At 42.2% G+C, this 16,643-nt stretch overlaps 1 protein-coding gene across 1 annotated transcript; it reads left to right on the plus strand.

The window, feature by feature from the left end:
- Positions 1–1,367: 1,367 nt before the first annotated feature.
- On the plus strand, positions 1,368–14,536 carry npas2 (neuronal PAS domain protein 2; the record flags this gene model as incomplete). Its single annotated transcript, XM_079237282.1, has 21 exons — positions 1,368–1,441; positions 2,721–2,777; positions 3,557–3,711; positions 3,857–3,948; positions 4,256–4,345; positions 4,784–4,904; positions 6,038–6,151; positions 6,886–7,001; positions 8,087–8,169; positions 8,252–8,358; positions 8,473–8,620; positions 8,798–8,882; positions 8,990–9,116; positions 10,060–10,154; positions 10,265–10,351; positions 10,628–10,828; positions 11,475–11,732; positions 12,169–12,344; positions 12,644–12,736; positions 12,840–13,053; positions 14,348–14,536. Exons 1-21 carry the CDS (start codon positions 1,386–1,388, stop codon positions 14,534–14,536), a joined length of 2,664 nt encoding a protein of 887 aa, XP_079093408.1. The 5' UTR covers positions 1,368–1,385.
- Between the last annotated feature and the right edge of the window lie 2,107 nt (positions 14,537–16,643).

The raw sequence follows: 16,643 nt of genomic DNA on the forward strand, positions 1-16,643 counted from the left end.
AAAGCAGAGCAGCTCAATACATTTCTCAAGTGGTGCAACACGGGAGAAGATGACGAAGCAAGCCAGTGACAGCCAGCTGATGTACAAGTAGTGGCAACTGTTAAGTTAATTGACCCTGTGTTGTGTAAAATCTCAAACCAGTTTACAGTTTTGTTATGCTCATATGTTCCTGTTCATGAAGATAGTAGCGACATAAATGCAAGCGCATTCACCATCTCCATTTCCCACATTCACATATTTACAGTTGTAAGTTCATTCATGCTGTTGGAGTAGAGAAGGATATTGAAACCTTGAAACGTCTAAACAATGTTAGTATCATAATATACTTCTTTACCATAAGACTCTGTACGCTCTGTACGACTTATAGTGTTTTTTGAGTAAATATTCAGGGGAATGGGTCTCATTTTGTTTTGGAATTATAGAAAATGCAATAGTGTTAGTTTAATTTGAGGCTTCTTGTGTACATCACTTGGATGAACCAGCAAAAACACTGGCGACTGCTTGAATTCACATTACCCACCAGCTGTCATCATAACCTAGATGTAATTATTATATAATGCCAAATATTTCCAGATCGCAAACTAATTTAACTACTATTTTAATCAAGGCTCAAATAAACTAATGTTTAGTGTTCCAACAGGAAAGACAGTAAAAAGCAGTAAAACAGTTGACCTTTGTCACTGTGCTGATTTCAGACGGTTGATATTTGGTGACTAAGATGATATATGTTATGTCAATCACATAAAGACTATATGCAGACACTGTATTAATATCTGTAAGTGAATACAGACGTATGTTGTTTCATTGCAGCTGACCAAGGCTCTCGTGTGAGTACTTAGTTTGGTTTATAATAGAGGTCTCTGCCCCATGTTGTTTAAGCTTGCTTTGTACAGAGGATGTGAAGGAGGTGGCTGTTCGACACTCTCTTTTTTTATGCTGGGTTATCAAAAGAGGTTTCTGCCTCAGACATTTTTCTAGGTCAGGGGAGCTTCTTCTGTGCAAAAACACTTCTTTAGTGATGAAGCACTGTAGCCAAGTAGTTGCTGAAGATTGCGAGTACACTTTACATTGTATTATTAATGGTTATTCTGCAGAACACATTAATATACGTCCTTATAGTAAAAAGAAAAGGACAGGGCTAAACAATTTTTTACAGATGAATAGTGGATCTTCCTGTCTGCTTACATTACGAATTTACGCAACACAGTTGTCACCTTCAACGAAATGTCTCTGTTTTCACAGGATTTGGTGTTTCTTTAGTGGACTCGTGGAGGTGGTGGGCAACTGGTCCGCGCTAGGTTTTCCCAAAAGAGTGTTCAGACGAGGTCAGCGCGGATGGGACTTCTAAGACTTCAGAAAGGGCCTGGTTGGGAAAGGGAGTGAGTATGGACAACCTTTCTGACTTTGGGGATCCCTGTCCATCCACCCACAGGGAATGGGAGTGAGTATTAAAACAAATGACCTTCACTTTGTGATCTTTATTGTATTTCTGCTCCATACACAGTACTTTACATATACATATGCTAATATTGTACAAATAGTTCTTCAACCTTTCAATTATTCCCAGCTAAAATGTTGCATCAATAAGCTGCATATAAAGGGTGAAATAAACCTGAGCTAACACTTTAAACGGTTTTCTTTTTGGATTGTAAGAATTAATGGGGACTTGGTTAATTATTGGTTAATTATTAATAGCATCTAAAATACAACATTAATTTTCTTGGTGGCGCTTTATTATTTATACAGCACCCTCTAACTTAGATTAAAATAACCCAACCAGCCTGGAGCTTCACTCAACAACACACTCTGAACCCGACTTGAACCCGACAAAGAGTCAGGCTCGGGGAGCAGAAGCCTGCAGGCACACCTTGAAAATGCTTATCTGTGACAACTTACATACTGGCCGGTTAAAGTCTTTTCAGAATGAGGCTGTTTACATATACCTCAATGCTTTATGACTTTATGGTTATGTCTGTTGCCATTGATGAACTTTTTACAGTATATTAAAGTCCACACGTGCCGTTCTGGCCTCAGATAGTAAATATTCACGAGCAGGAATGTGTAAAAAAAACGATAACACAGGCTGCTGATTAAGCCCTCCTTCTGCTCTTTGACAGAACAGGTGTCCTCTAAAACATAAAATGTGATTCCACACGTTCAGCCATATTTCTTGTCGTTATCAAACGGTGTGAGTCTGAGTGTGCACAGACCAGATATAGAGTAGGACGTTTACATGCCACAGTGACCTGTTAAATGCGGCAGAAAAACAAGGCACTTTAACTGGGTTACCAGGTTATTCGAACAGAGTCATATGTTAGCGGTAGAAAGTGCTTACAGATATGGGAGCACAGTGTGTCTAGGTTAACCTCCTGAATTTGTCTGTTTTGCAGTAGACATTTTGACATTTGTCACAAAAGGTGCGGGTGTAAACGACTAAACAAATGATGGCTGAATTCCATTTAGCTGCTTCGCCTTCATGGTTTGGGGTTGGTGCATGCTGGTTCACTGTCACACTGTCACGGCTCACTGAGACCCTGTCAGTGTTATTAGCAACGTGTCCTTATCCTACTGTGACGAGTCAAAACGTCCGCTGTGAAAAAGGCCGATTATGAAAGATTTAACAATGTGTCATGACAACTTATAAATATGCCAAGCTCTTATCCGAGGACACTGTGAAATCATCAAACAAACTACATCTACCCTGTGCCTGTGTTTTCCAGCACCAACAGCTGCGTGGACGATTTAATGGATGAAGATGAGAAAGACAAGGCAAAAAGGTGCTCAGTCTTTTTCTTTATGTTTGTATGTCCGACATTTTAACTCCTGTATTTACAACTATACTAAATCAATGTGTAGTTTCTGTCTTTGCTACTTCAGTAATGGGGATGAAAAAACAAACCTGCTGCATCAGTGTACCGATTCATGGCGCAACATTAGCACTCATTTGAAAGCTTTTGGCAACCTGTTGGATATCCAATAGTCCTCCAACTCCTTAGGAAAATATGCTTTAGCTTACTAACTTTGTTTTTCTGATGTTTGCTGTGTCGAAGTTAACGCACAGTGGGTTTGTTTGAGCGTTTGCTGAGAACAGCTGAAAATTATATCAAAGAGAGACTTTAATACATCTGAAACAGGGAGCTAAAAGAGGCTTAACAGCTGCAGAGTTGGTTAATAATTCTCTGTGGGAACATCACAAGGAGCGACCGCTTTCACACTACACCAACATTTTGATGTTAGCTCAAACCAAGTTGAAAAGCGACAGCTGAAACCAATTAGGGAGGGAATCAAGATGAAAATGTACAGCGTAAATGTATCCGCTTTATTCTGTTCTATATCGCTGTGCTGCTCTCTCTCTCTCTCTCATTTCTTTCTCTCTCCCCGTTCGACGTCTGTCTGCAACTATGTGTGTCCCTGCGGTCTTGGCGAGCTTTTCTTTGGAAAAGCAATGCTCAGTCTAAACAGGATAAATAAACATGAACTGCAGGTGCTTGATTGGCTGAGCTTCCACCTGCGATTTCACTGATTCATAATTGTTCTCTTGTGTTGACTGCTGTAGGGCTTCTCGTAACAAATCGGAAAAGAAAAGAAGAGACCAATTCAATGTGCTCATCAAGGAGCTATGCACCATGCTGCAGGGTCAAGGCCATCCGCGCAAGATGGACAAGTCCACCATACTGCAGAGGACTATTGACTTCCTGCAGAAACAGAAAGGTAGGGAAATATATAATACAGCATGTATTCCCATTTATATTAGACACACCTTAATTAATTCCCCCCTTTACTTCCATTATTACCCGATAACACACTTCTCCTCAGGCAGTTTGTTACACTCAATCCTCGGCCTTGTATTTTTCAGACATCACTGCGCAGAACGAAACGTGTGATGTGAGGCAGGACTGGAAGCCCTCGTTCCTCAGTAATGAGGAGTTCACTCAGCTAATGCTGGAGGTAAAGCTCAGGAGGTTGTGTTTGTGGAAGAGCCCGGGTCGATTAAGATCTGGCATTGATGAATCATGTTAATAAAACAAAAAGGAAACCCTCTCCCTTCAATGCCCCTGGAGAGCTTGGCCTAACTTCCAAAGGTTGTAGTAGAGGAGGCACTTAGAGGTAAATAGGGAACAAAAACCTGTTGTAATGCATGTAACTACCACAGATGATGATGATATGTCGCAATGTAAGAGTGTAATTTTTCATTTATGCCTTCACATCTTATGACCTCATCTTCAAAGTGCCCAATTTCTCCCTCTTCCTACAGGCCCTCGATGGTTTCTTGGTGGCGTTAACTACAGATGGCAACATCATATACGTATCTGACAGCGTGTCTTCACTCATTGGCCATTTACCGGTAAGAGGCTGAAATTAGTGACTCTTATTCTCTTCCTAACACAGCATTGTTTCTGTTGTTCTGTTTTTATTTAAGAATGTATGAAGTACAAATGCTGCTTGATTAGAAGAATACCAGTTCCATGTCCACCGATATTTAATTTTGCCGATATTTGACCTGCACTGATAAATTGATATCTGCAATTCATCTGATCCCAGACATGTTGGAAGTAGACATTTTATATTTGCCTTGATGGTCCTAAAACACATGTACAAGAGATAGTTTGAATACCACGTCCAGATTTCAGTTTGTGGCTCTTAACTTCTTTACGATAATGAATGAATGAATGAAAATGAATAATATAAATTACTGTACGCGCCGGTTCAACGCTGCCATTAGCTCTGAGTCTATCTGGAACTACTTTAAAATGCTTAAAGTTCATCTATCCTTTTGCACCAGTCAGATATGGTGGACCAAAATATCTTGAATTTCCTCCCGGAGCGGGAACACGGAGAGGTGTATAAGCTGCTATCATCCCACATGCTGATGACTGACCCCATTGCTGCTGACTTCCTTGACAGTGAGTGTCCTACCGTGCGGCCTCTCCGCGCACATCTGGCTCCTGTCTGGCTCCAACACCACGTTGTGTCTGGTTGTCTCCCATATCAGGAGGTTAAAAGTTCAGTTTGTGAGAGAAACATATAGTCAGCGTTGCATTTTCTGCTCAAAGAGCTGTGTAAAGTATAGTTTGTCTATCATACAAACTATACCTGACTCTTGACGAGTTATTTTCCGAGTTAAAACTCTTTATATTTAGAGCAGGTTGCCCAATTAGTGTCCAAAGTTTATTGGATTGATGATTAGTGTGGTTCTATGATTAGCCCTTTCGCTAATAATAGGAGCTAGCTTAGTATCATAGTTAAGACCTCTAAATCACTGTTATGTTAGCACAGTAATCCAAAGCAGTGTAGTATATTGGGCTCAAGACACTGACCTTAATCCTGTGTTACTATTGGTCTTTTCTGAGAAAGAGCGATGGTGAGGAGCTAGTGTCTCGGCCTATAGTTAGAAGCCTAAATAGCAAACTGTCACGGAGCCATGTCTGGAGCGATCGCCTCCTCTGGCACATTTCAGTAGAGACATCCATCTTTTGTCTTTCTCAAAATGATTGCCTGGCTTTTTAAGCAAAATTTCTGCTTTTTTTTGACAGAAAATTCTGCTGAAACAATATGTGCATTTTGAAATAAGTACAAACTCAGAACAACACGAATCAAGAAAGTACAATTTCTTCAATAAAGTTAAACCACTAAGTGCTATCAGTAAGTGCCATTTAAGTGCTACATTGGAGAGCGACTGAAGATTAAAGCTAATAACCATAAATATACTTCTTTGACTCTGCCAATGGATGGACATAATGTATTATTGAATATTAAAATCATACATAAGCATTATGCCCCCTTGTTGTTTTAATACTTGATAGCGGACATTATCTATTGTGAGATCTGTTGAATTATTGTGAATAGAAGGTTTCATAGAAATCACACTTAAGATCTTTCTCTCCACAATGCAGATCAGGAACTACTGTGCTGTTAGTGTCACACAAAAAACACACAGACATGATCAAGAAGCCCCTCATTAAGAGACACTTTGTTATAAAGATGCTGTATTATGAATAGGTTGTTAACCTTGAAAATACAATCTGCTGTTTTTCAGGCGAGAAACATATAGAATTTTGCTGTCATCTAGCCAGAGGTAACATTGACCCAAAGGAGACGCCTGTGTACGAGTACGTCAAGTTTGTGGGAGATTTCAAGTTTCATAACAATGGTAAGTGGTTTTATTTTCTACTTGTTTTAAAGACTTAATATTCAGTAAAATCTGTAACTTTTGTGCATTTAAGGTTCATCAATTCTCTTAATCTGCTTTTGCCTAAAGTTACTGTGAGGAACTTTCAACTAGATAGGAAACAGTCTCAACTTAATACTTATGACTCTATATGAACTACATAAGTAAATGAGACCAACGGTGAGAGCATTGGCTATTTCTTTAAGTTATTCTTAATGCTTTTAATCGATGCCACCGGGTTGGATTCCACCACAAAGTCACGCAGGTTCACCAGAAAGCGACCTGTTCTGGCGGAGCACCGGCAGCTGGCAGCAATGGTGGAGAGCTGCCCACCTAGCAGCAGCGTTTCCTCCTCCTCCGGCCAGGAGCAGAGCTTCGCCACACTGCTCTGCCAGTCCCCGCTGAAAGCCAACAACACCACGCTACTTAAGGCTGTATTGCTGGGCCCACTGGGAATAAGAGAAGGCACAGGGACCAAAACCAGGACCCTGCTGCAACAAAATGAGAAGTTTTCTAAATGGACCCCGGTGTTTGGAAACACTACCGCTTTTGTCCACAGGGACCGCCAAAAACAACACAAAGTTAAAGTTCCTTGTAGTAGCTTTAACCAACTGAATGCAAAAAGATATAAAAGAAGGTTATTTTTCATGGTATGTAATTAAGATGGATGTGACATCTAACTGTATTCCCCTTGTATCTTGTCTTCTTTCACATAGTGCCTACATCTTGTAACGGGCTCGATTTGACGTTGCCAAGAAGCCTTCAGTCGTCGCTGGAGGAGCAGGTCTGCCTCATCGCTACTGTACGATTAGTCACTCCACAGTTTGTAAAGGTAAGACCAGCCCGGATGTTAAAATCTTGTGCCTTTCTTTCTCAGTTTGTGTTGCATGTGTGTGCTGTCATTACATTTAAAAAAACAGGTGGTGGGATTTTGTGTGAGAGATCATTCATTTTAATCTGTGCGAACTCTCACTATCTGGAGATTTCTTGTTGCACAATGTGTACATTCCAACTGATTACAGCATTAGGATACATCTGATCCCAGAGGTGCTCTCTGAGCTGAAATCTGGACACAAGTTCTTGAAGCAAATGAAACTCCTGTAACCTTTCTGAGATCGTGGTAATGTCATATATCACAGTAACAGTTAAATACTTAACTCAACCAGCTCTACACCTACAAGCCCAAAAAAGGCAAGTTTGGCAGGTGTTTTTATTGTTGCTTTTTTTACTCATGCATTTTTCTGCCTTACATGAGAAAAAGGCGCTAGAAGAACCAGATTTGTTGGACAGCCTTCAACTCTCCCCCTCTACTTATTCCAAAATGTAAAAGACACTGATTGCACTGATTTGCCAGATGGAGGGACTGTAGCTGTGTAGTCGGCACCATATGACACATAGATACATTTTTCCCTCGAACAAATCTACTGCAAATACTGGTTTTAATCTGCAGTTTTTTTAACTCTACCCTTGACGTATTTTTGAGTGTTATTTTACTCCCACAGACTACTTTCAAACAAATATGATTGAATATAAACAATTGTCAGGCACTAAAGGCAAGTGCTTGACCTTGGAGCAGCAACACACTGTGCATTTTGAGATATGTTTCATTGTACAAACATTACACCAACATAGCAGTAGGAATTTAATTTCTCCTTCAAAAATGGTTAAATCCTCTCTATATTTCAACGGACTACATTGTATTTGGGAAAATGTGTTTAGCTGTTATGTATGAACAAAATGGACGATTTGAAGACAGGACGTGGGTTACAACTTCTACCTGCTTCACATCAGAGTACTTACTACCTTAGATTCAAATCTCCCAGTGACCTCTGCAAAAATAAAATATTATAAGACTGCGAATTCCTTGCATTGCTGTGAAATCCAAAGAGTGACTTTCTCACTGTTATCTTTGTTTAGGATTTGTGTAATGTAGAAGATCCCTGTGATGAATTCACATCCAGACACAGCCTTGAATGGAAGTTCCTGTTTTTAGATCACAGGTAAAACGATTTGGCAGTGTTTGGCTTTTTTCGCAAGAATTTGTCTTCCTTGCATGTTTATCATCTCCTTTTCATGTTTCAGAGCGTCACCGATCATTGGATATTTACCCTTCGAGGTTCTTGGAACTTCTGGCTATGATTACTATCATGTGGATGACTTGGAGCTTATAGCTCAGTGTCACAAGCAGCGTGAGTAACTGTCGCTTCTCTGTGTTCAACCGCCTTCACCACCACCACCGCATCCACGAATCCATCTCAGAAAATATGGGGACCAGGTTTACGTTCTGTTTTTCCTCTCCTCAGTAATGCAGTTTGGAAAAGGTAAATCCTGCTACTATCGCTTTCTGACCAAAGGTCAGCAGTGGATTTGGTTGCAGACGCACTACTACATCACTTACCACCAGTGGAACTCCAAGCCTGAGTTCATTGTCTGCACTCACACTGTTGTCAGGTAAGTCTTTGCACCTTGTGGTGCTCTAATGTCTGCAGAGTGAGAGATGGGTGCACTTTGTCAGTGTCCTGAGATTAGGGACGTGTGCAAGGCATTGGTCGTCTTAAAATACCGTTTAGATTAATGTTAAATTAGATATACACTCACACATACTCTCTCCATGTGCTGTTTTGTCAGTTATGCTGAGGTGCGAGCTGAGAGAAGGAGAGTGTTTGGCTTTGAGGAGCTGTCTCCACCTGAGGTCGCTCCCTCTTCAGTGAAGGTGAGCGTTATGTTCCCTTTTACATACAGTGTGTGTCGTTTACACGGTCAGTGTTTATTTCAGCTTCAGATCTGACCCTCGGTGTTGAACATCTCTCTGTGTCCCAGGCTCAGGAGCTGTACTTGGACATCTGCTCCACACTGGAACCTCCGCGGGACAGAAACAGCGGCGCACGTTCGGTATCCTCCCACAGCTCCCGGAAGTCCTCCCACACGGCCATGTCAGACTCTGCATGTGAGTCATCCTCTGCCTCCTAAAGTGCTAACTCACTCAACAGCAGGTCAATATATGCAGAAATCCAGCTGCCATAATTTGCTGCCGTAACTAAGCACCAGAAGTCAAGAAAACACCTACCTGTATATATGTGGGTGACGATGCACCTATGATGACATGTTTCCAAGGCTTACTTTAGCATGCCGTGTTTGTTTGAGCCTCCATTCTCTCTGACTTTAGCTGCTCTTCCACCCACCGCCTAAAACTTTTCACTTCTATCTGCATATTTATGACCAATACACAGCAGCCGTGGCAGACTAATTACAGTTGCTTTTCATAAACATAGCTGCTGCTGCTGTCTTCCCACACATAACAAAAGCACTTTCACTATTTACAAAGACATATTCATAAAACTCTATGTCAGAAAAAATTGCTTGTGGATGGTTTCTCTCAGTTTATTCATTGTGTGTCGGCTACGATGAAAAAGCATTCGCTGAATGCATCCCAGTTTGTGGGTTTAAGTCAGAGGCAGAATGAGGGGGCAATCTGGAGCTATTGTTATAAAACCAGAAAGAAATGCATTTCACCTCAGAGAGGCTATAGTTACTCTGCTTAGGAAAAATGGACAATTCCCCATTGATTCAAAGAGGATACAAAAAATGCGAAGTTCATTGCAGTGTTATTAATACACTAATGTCAATTATAATCACATGATTATTTGGTTTTCCTCAATAAAGACCTGATGCTTTTTGATATATGTACATCTTCACAACACAGAGCACAATCTCAAAAAAAAAGCTGTTCTTTCCCGGATGACCGGGGAAATAAAAGATTTATAATGAACTGTATCCCACTCATGAAATGAGCAGAACTTGAAGACTTTAAGTGTATCATGCCTTTGTTTTCATCCTCAGTCTACTATTATCTAAGTGTATTTAAAGGTAACCTGTCTGTCTTGCACCAGCTAACTCCTACACAGAAGCCTGCACGCCATCCTGGCAGTCTGCTTCCATTGGGACAGAGAAGACATCCGCCAGACTTCAACCTAGTAGTTCAAAGGTCAGTTCACAAGGTGTACCTGTCTCTGTCTGTCTGTCGAGATACGTTGACACAACATCATGTCACAGATTGCAAAGATGTATTGTAAAACTTTGTCATTTTCCCTGTAGAATTTGCAACAAAGACAAAATTCCTTTGACCTCACTCCCCAACTGAGCCTCCCCCTTTCTCCCACCTGCAGCAAGCGCTCCGCAATGGTTAGTGCTGAGACTCCTTCTCCTGCCTGTTGCCTTCCTCTCCTCTGTTTGTGTACAATGTCTCATTGTTATGACTGGTGCTGCTTTGTGTTTATTTCATCTGTTGCGTGTGCCTTGAAGCCGTATGTGTTCTATAAATCAAGTGAGAAAGACAGTCACTCATCCTTTTTTGGACTTGAAAAACCAATTTCAGGTGTGAAGAATCACAAGAATAAACCATAAAAAAAAGTACAAAAGAAAAAAATCTGTTGCTTTTTTTTAATCCTGTCTTTGCAGCAGGAGCAAACACAGCCGCAGCAGCAGGAGCAGGAGCAGTTGTCGTCGCCCATGTATCAGGTGCAGGAGCCCCAGCTCTGTGTAATGAACCAGCTGAAGGAGCAGCTGGAGGAGAGGACGCGCATTCTGCAAGCTGACATTAAGACGCAGCAGCAGGAGCTGCACGACATTAAAGAGAAGCTTCACCTCGCTAATCTCCAGGTAACACTCCCGTAAAGAACTATCCATGACATGGCGGGCTAATTAAAAAGAAGAAGAAAAATGATAGCTGCATAAAAAAAAAGTTTGGCATGTAAGAGCTGTTAATGAAATTCAACATTGTATTGTAAGCTTACATTACCTGACCCCTCAGAGTGGTGGTGGAAGGGCCCCACCAAGAGGCCGGCACAAACCAGCTCAGTCTAAGTACTCTAACCACTACATGGCCCCATAATAAGCACAGAGAAGAAACTGGGTCATTTGTAGGCGTTGTCTAGTAAAGACAATCTGTCACACGTCATTGCCTGCTGGATGAGGAGGCCACATGAGATGAGCTGGGATTTGAAACACAAACGCACATTTTCGTGCAACAGATTAACAGTTAGCCAATCACAAATTAAACTGTCACGACTGTCCTTCCCTTATTGTTTGCCAATGTAACCTCACCTAAATATGAATAAATCTAAGGCATTCCAGACACACTGCTGTGATTTTAAACACTGAATAAAATAACAAAATAGAGTTGGTCTTCTTTTAATAATAAACAAGGATTTTCAAGAAACATCCCTGTGAAAGCAAACTTCCAATTCAAATTAAGTCAAAACCTTTTTTTAAGATAGATCAATATGTTTGTTTATGTGTGTGTAAGATGTTGTTACAGCAGCCTATCCAAAATGACTTTGGCCAGGCCCAGCAGCAGCAGCAGCAGCAGCAGCAGCAGCAGCAGCAGCAGCAGCAGCAGCAGCAGCAGCAACAGCAGCAGCAGCAGGGATCAGGCAGGGCAGCCCAGCAGAGCCAGGCAGGGTTGACCAGGCAGCACTCAAGCCACTCTAAAGCACCGTCCTGCGGGGCCCGCAATTCATCCCCTCACTCAGTCCTGAGAAAGAACAGCTCACCCTCAACACAGGTATATAGCTGCACCAGCCAAACAAAATCTAAAACAACTATTGTTTAGAAACATATCCTGTAGTGTTAAGAGGATAAATATGGAATCAAATTACCTTCAGTCATTAGTAGCTGACGACCGGTAGTCTACTTCAGTGCTCACGAAACTACAGGAGACAGGTTATGGATTCAGCCGTTAATGTCAGTCTGTTATTTAAAGATATAAACATCACAACAACAACGGGGGGGGGGGGGGGGGGGGGGGCAGCCATATGTTGCTTGCAGTTGATGCTTGTTTGCACTGTGGTAAAAAGACACAGAAACCTGATGATCCAGGTGCTGTTTCCTTTTCTTTTACCTACTTATACTGTATTTTCATGCAGGAAGGAAGTATCAGCATATTAAATATTTGCTTCATGTTTAGTTTTTACATGCTGTGTGCGATTCCTTCGTTTCAGAGGATTGCCCGTAGCGGGCAGGCACAGTCGGTGAGCGTGCCCGTGCAGACGAACACGAGCCTGACGATGCCCTTCTACAGCAACCCCATGATGTTCTCTCAGACCAGCACGAGGTCTCTGCAGGATGCCAACCAAAGACACACAGACACCGAGTTCAACCAAGATGGACAGCTACGGTGAGAGGCGATATGTTTCACATCATGAAATGTGTAATCCAGCCACTTCAAACCAGATGACATTGGCAGTATGGCATACATTATGGGAAATTACAAGTATGCTGTCAGCTTTACGAATAGCAGATGCAGTTAGCAGGGAAAACATCTTCCTTCAACTGGTTACCACCTTGTTTTTTTTAGTGTTGTACTCCCTTGATATTCTTTTTAGGAGGCGAATGCTCTCTAAAACCTTGCTTTGAGGGTCCTTTTTTTCACAATACAGATTGAGTTCTTTCAGTGACCGATTTCATTTCCAGCAGCATGCTCCTCAACCAGCCGATGCAGACGCTGGTTCCCACTAGCAGTGTCACCTCGCAGCCTTCCCAGTGCAACATGGGCATCTCCCAAACCATGTGAGAACTGTTTAATTACACTGCACACACACACACACACCTTCCCGTTTGCACGGTGCTATTTCACATCGTGCCTAAGTTCGCCGTTGTGCCCTGCAAACAGATACACCTTGGAGCAGCAGATCATCGCCCCGTCGTTCGCCATGCAACAGGTCAACTGCAACGCCGTCCTCGTCCCCTCCCCGGGGATCTTCACGTCCCCCATAATGATCCCACACAACAGTTTCATCGCAAACCAGTCCCAGTCGGCCTATCAGACTCAGCCCCTGTCTTCTCCTCACTCGCTGCAGCTGCAGCAGCCCCAGCAGTTCTTTCAGGTACGACATCCGTCGGCTGCGCAGTGATGGCGTGCGTCCGTCCCTTTGTGTGGACTGCCGTCCTTTTGACTTCCTGACTTTTAACTACAAGAAATATGTGACGGCTAGTCGCATAATGCAGCTCTGTTGAATTACCAATGGCTCTATTTTAACTGATTTATGATAATTTCAGGCATTACACTGCACCTAAATCCTCGGTTACCACAGCAACAAGCTACTGTGTAAGTCTGTCAGAGATCCGTGTTGTTTTCAATCACTCTAAAATCTCGGCTTTGCAGCAAAGCTCTGATGTAATCTAAAATTCATTAGGCCACATTAATAATTTTCTCAAGACTTGTTTGTCACGCACAAGTCACAAGTTCCAAACCCAAGATTTGATATCATACTTTTCTTGTGACAGTTAAATCAGATAAATTCCTCTCGCCATGTGCTGAGGACAACGCCACGTCTCTGCATCGGGGCTTTAATTCATTCTCTCTCTAAAGAGTGCGCTATTTTTCCACTCGTCTTTTTCTTGCTTCATAACAGAACTACAGCCAGTTAAACGGCAGCACAACCTGCTCTGCTGATGTGTGAGAGGAAAATGTTACGTCGCTGCCGGGACTCTTGAGCAGCCGCAGAGCTGCTGCTGGTTATTTGGGGACAGTGGTAACTGTTCATTGAGTAACTCTTGGAGGACACACAAAGGGTGTTAGGGTCCTGGGTTCGTGCGTCGTCTGGTTCCTGTTGAATTCTAAAAGGTTCACCCTCACGTGTCATGTCTGGGTTTATTTCCTGTCTTTGTGATTATCGGCCTCGCTCTGATTTGTTCCACCTGTCTCATCACAAAGCTGTCCTTGTGTATTTAATCTGCGTGAGCTCCGTCGTTCAGTGTCAGGTTGTTTGTGTTCCTCCTGAGTTTATTTAGAAATGTTTACCCCTGGTCTTGGCTTATCACCAGCCTGCTCCGTCAGGTTTGTTCTCTGGAACTAACGTTGTTACATTAAAGCTGCCTGGTGTCTTGCATTTAGGTCCTCTTTGACCTCTGGAAACGTTTTTTGTTTGCATCATCTTTTGCTAATTACTCTCCTCATGTGTGATTTAACGTTTTAAACTCGAAATCATTACAAAATTAAGGTCTGTATACATTTTGTATGAGAAAGAAAGTAAAGTCATACGGATGATGGTTCAGGCAAACTTCCTCCACTCACATGTTTAACTTCCTCTTGAGGTGATGGCACGAGTGTAGACACTGCTTATTATAATAAACGGGCAACAGTTCAATAAAGACTGATGTTTTCTTTTGTGTCTCCAGATGGCTCAAGGACTTGTACACGGTGGATCTACTCCCACCTTCTTACACACCACTAATGTCCCACAGCAAAGCACTGTGGGATACATCCAGCAGCAGCTGCCGCAGGCGCAACAGCAACAAAGGCAATACCAATATTCCCAAAACCAGACTGCCAGTGTTTCAGACTTCCGAAATATGCTGACTCGGTAGCGCGTTGGGCCCGTGTTAGAGCGTTGAGATATCCCACTGTGCCGTCGCCGTGTCGGCAGCAGCACGTTGTGGCATTTGGATGTGAACCCCGACGTCAAGTCCTGCTGCGGAGATGCCTGAAAGTGGAAAATTGCTTCTAGTGACTTTACAGTGTCTGGTCGCCCGTTCAGAGGAAGGCGGTCCAGTACGTCACCGGCGTGAAAACCACAAGCAGAGGCTCCACGGAGCGAACGTCGTCTGCAGGATCCGAGGAGAGTCCGAGGGGCTCGGCCTCCATCGCACTCAGTCGTCAATCAGTGAAACTGCTGGAACAAGTGGATTATCAAAGCTCTCAATAAGACAACACTTCCACATGTTTACATGTGGAAGGGTTTCATCCAAGAGCGTTTCCTTCTAAGTGTGTGTTTGCACTTTGGTCCCGCTCCCTACCAAAAAGGTAGAATATTTACTTTTGCCCCTGAATTAATATTATATTTTGCCCAGCGACTATCATTCAAATTGTCGCTGGTGTTTCGTTCAGATGTTTAGCTCCAGTAGAAATGGTTCATCTCATAAAAGGGATTTGGCATCGATGTCGATGTGTATTTCAGCTGGCAGACATCCAGCGTCGCTCCCATTCTGTCCCCAAAACCATAATTTACTTGCAGCTACGTTGGCGGCACGTGACTAGAGAAGGGCTTTATTGTGAAACGAGCGGCGGGGAGATGTCGTCTCTGAAATCAGGTCGGGTAAGAAGTGCAATGTAACGCGACACTACACTGGTGGCTGGGGGGGATATTCTCCAACTGTTAGAAAGGTCTATCTAGATTTTTAAAGCCTCAATCTGGGACTGCATGGAGGGATGCTGCTGCAACTGTCGCACCACTTTTCACTGAGAAAGGACAACTAAGCTCTGAAGTCCTGATTCCAGGTGCTTCTGATGAGCTCTGAGTCCGTAAACAAGAGGGGGGAGAAATGTGTGCCTTTCACCATGGTCCGTCCACGGTGCGGTTCGACGGTTGTCTGATTACGGCTTTAAAAATCCAGCTCAGGTCTATTTGGAATACAAAGTTATATTTTCATAGGTCATCATTTATAGTTTTCCGCATTACATTTAAACAAATGGAATCTAGATTTGTAATGAATGCATTACAAATATATACCGGATGCTTTTTCGCAACCGTTTCATCAAGTCCAATCTTTTTGAACACATAATTATTTGAAGGTAGCTAATGAGATTAATGTATCTATTTACAGAAACCCCAAATCACTTCATGTTTATTTATTACACACAGTATATATTTGAAACAATATATGGGATAAGAAACCAGTTTCATACTCAAAGGTTTGAATTGAAAGGTCTTTTAGACATTGAAAGGTTGCGTCTTGTTTTACTAATATATATATATATATATATATATATATATATATATATATATATATACACACACACACACACACACACACACACACACACAGAACAGTATTACCCCGTTTTATTCTGGTCATTCTTTTTTTTGGTTCATTCCACCATCTGAGAAGTCACTAAGTGTACTCTCTAATTGTGACCAAATGAGCTCATTTACAAGAAAACAACACATCGCTTCCTGCAGTGAATGTGATATTGTCGTAAAAACTAAAATACTGCGAGTTTTTATTTTCCCTGAAACCTCTCATGTATTATTGTTTGGAATATCACAACAAATACACTACATTTAGGCGTTCGTCTGGAAGTTGCACACGGAGGTTCAGTCAGTATTCCAAGACGTTACAATCTTTTCTTACTGTGCTTTTTGAACTTTGAGTTCATCAGATCTTGAGAGATTCTAATGAAGCTTCTTGTAACTGCCCTCTTATAGCAAAATGGCCATTGTGAATATACAGTTCAGTCCGATTGCAGCGCTACAATAATGGTGATTATTGGTAGCTGGACCAAAAAGAGGTTTGGAGTGTTCTGGTGAAGCGAACAGAGGAACATGCGAGCATCTCTCTTCAGATACAATATGAAACGTCTGACTTCATCGTTCAAATTAAAACATCTATCTTTTAAATATGTTCCTGGATCACAGGCTTGTTTCCAGCTCAGCAGGAAAAACTCAGTGGCTCCTGAACGCCTCACAACAGAACT

This window comes from Taurulus bubalis (genome assembly GCF_910589615.1).
Source record: "Taurulus bubalis genome assembly, chromosome: 2".
In the NCBI taxonomy this organism is placed as follows: Eukaryota; Metazoa; Chordata; class Actinopteri; order Perciformes; family Cottidae; genus Taurulus; species Taurulus bubalis.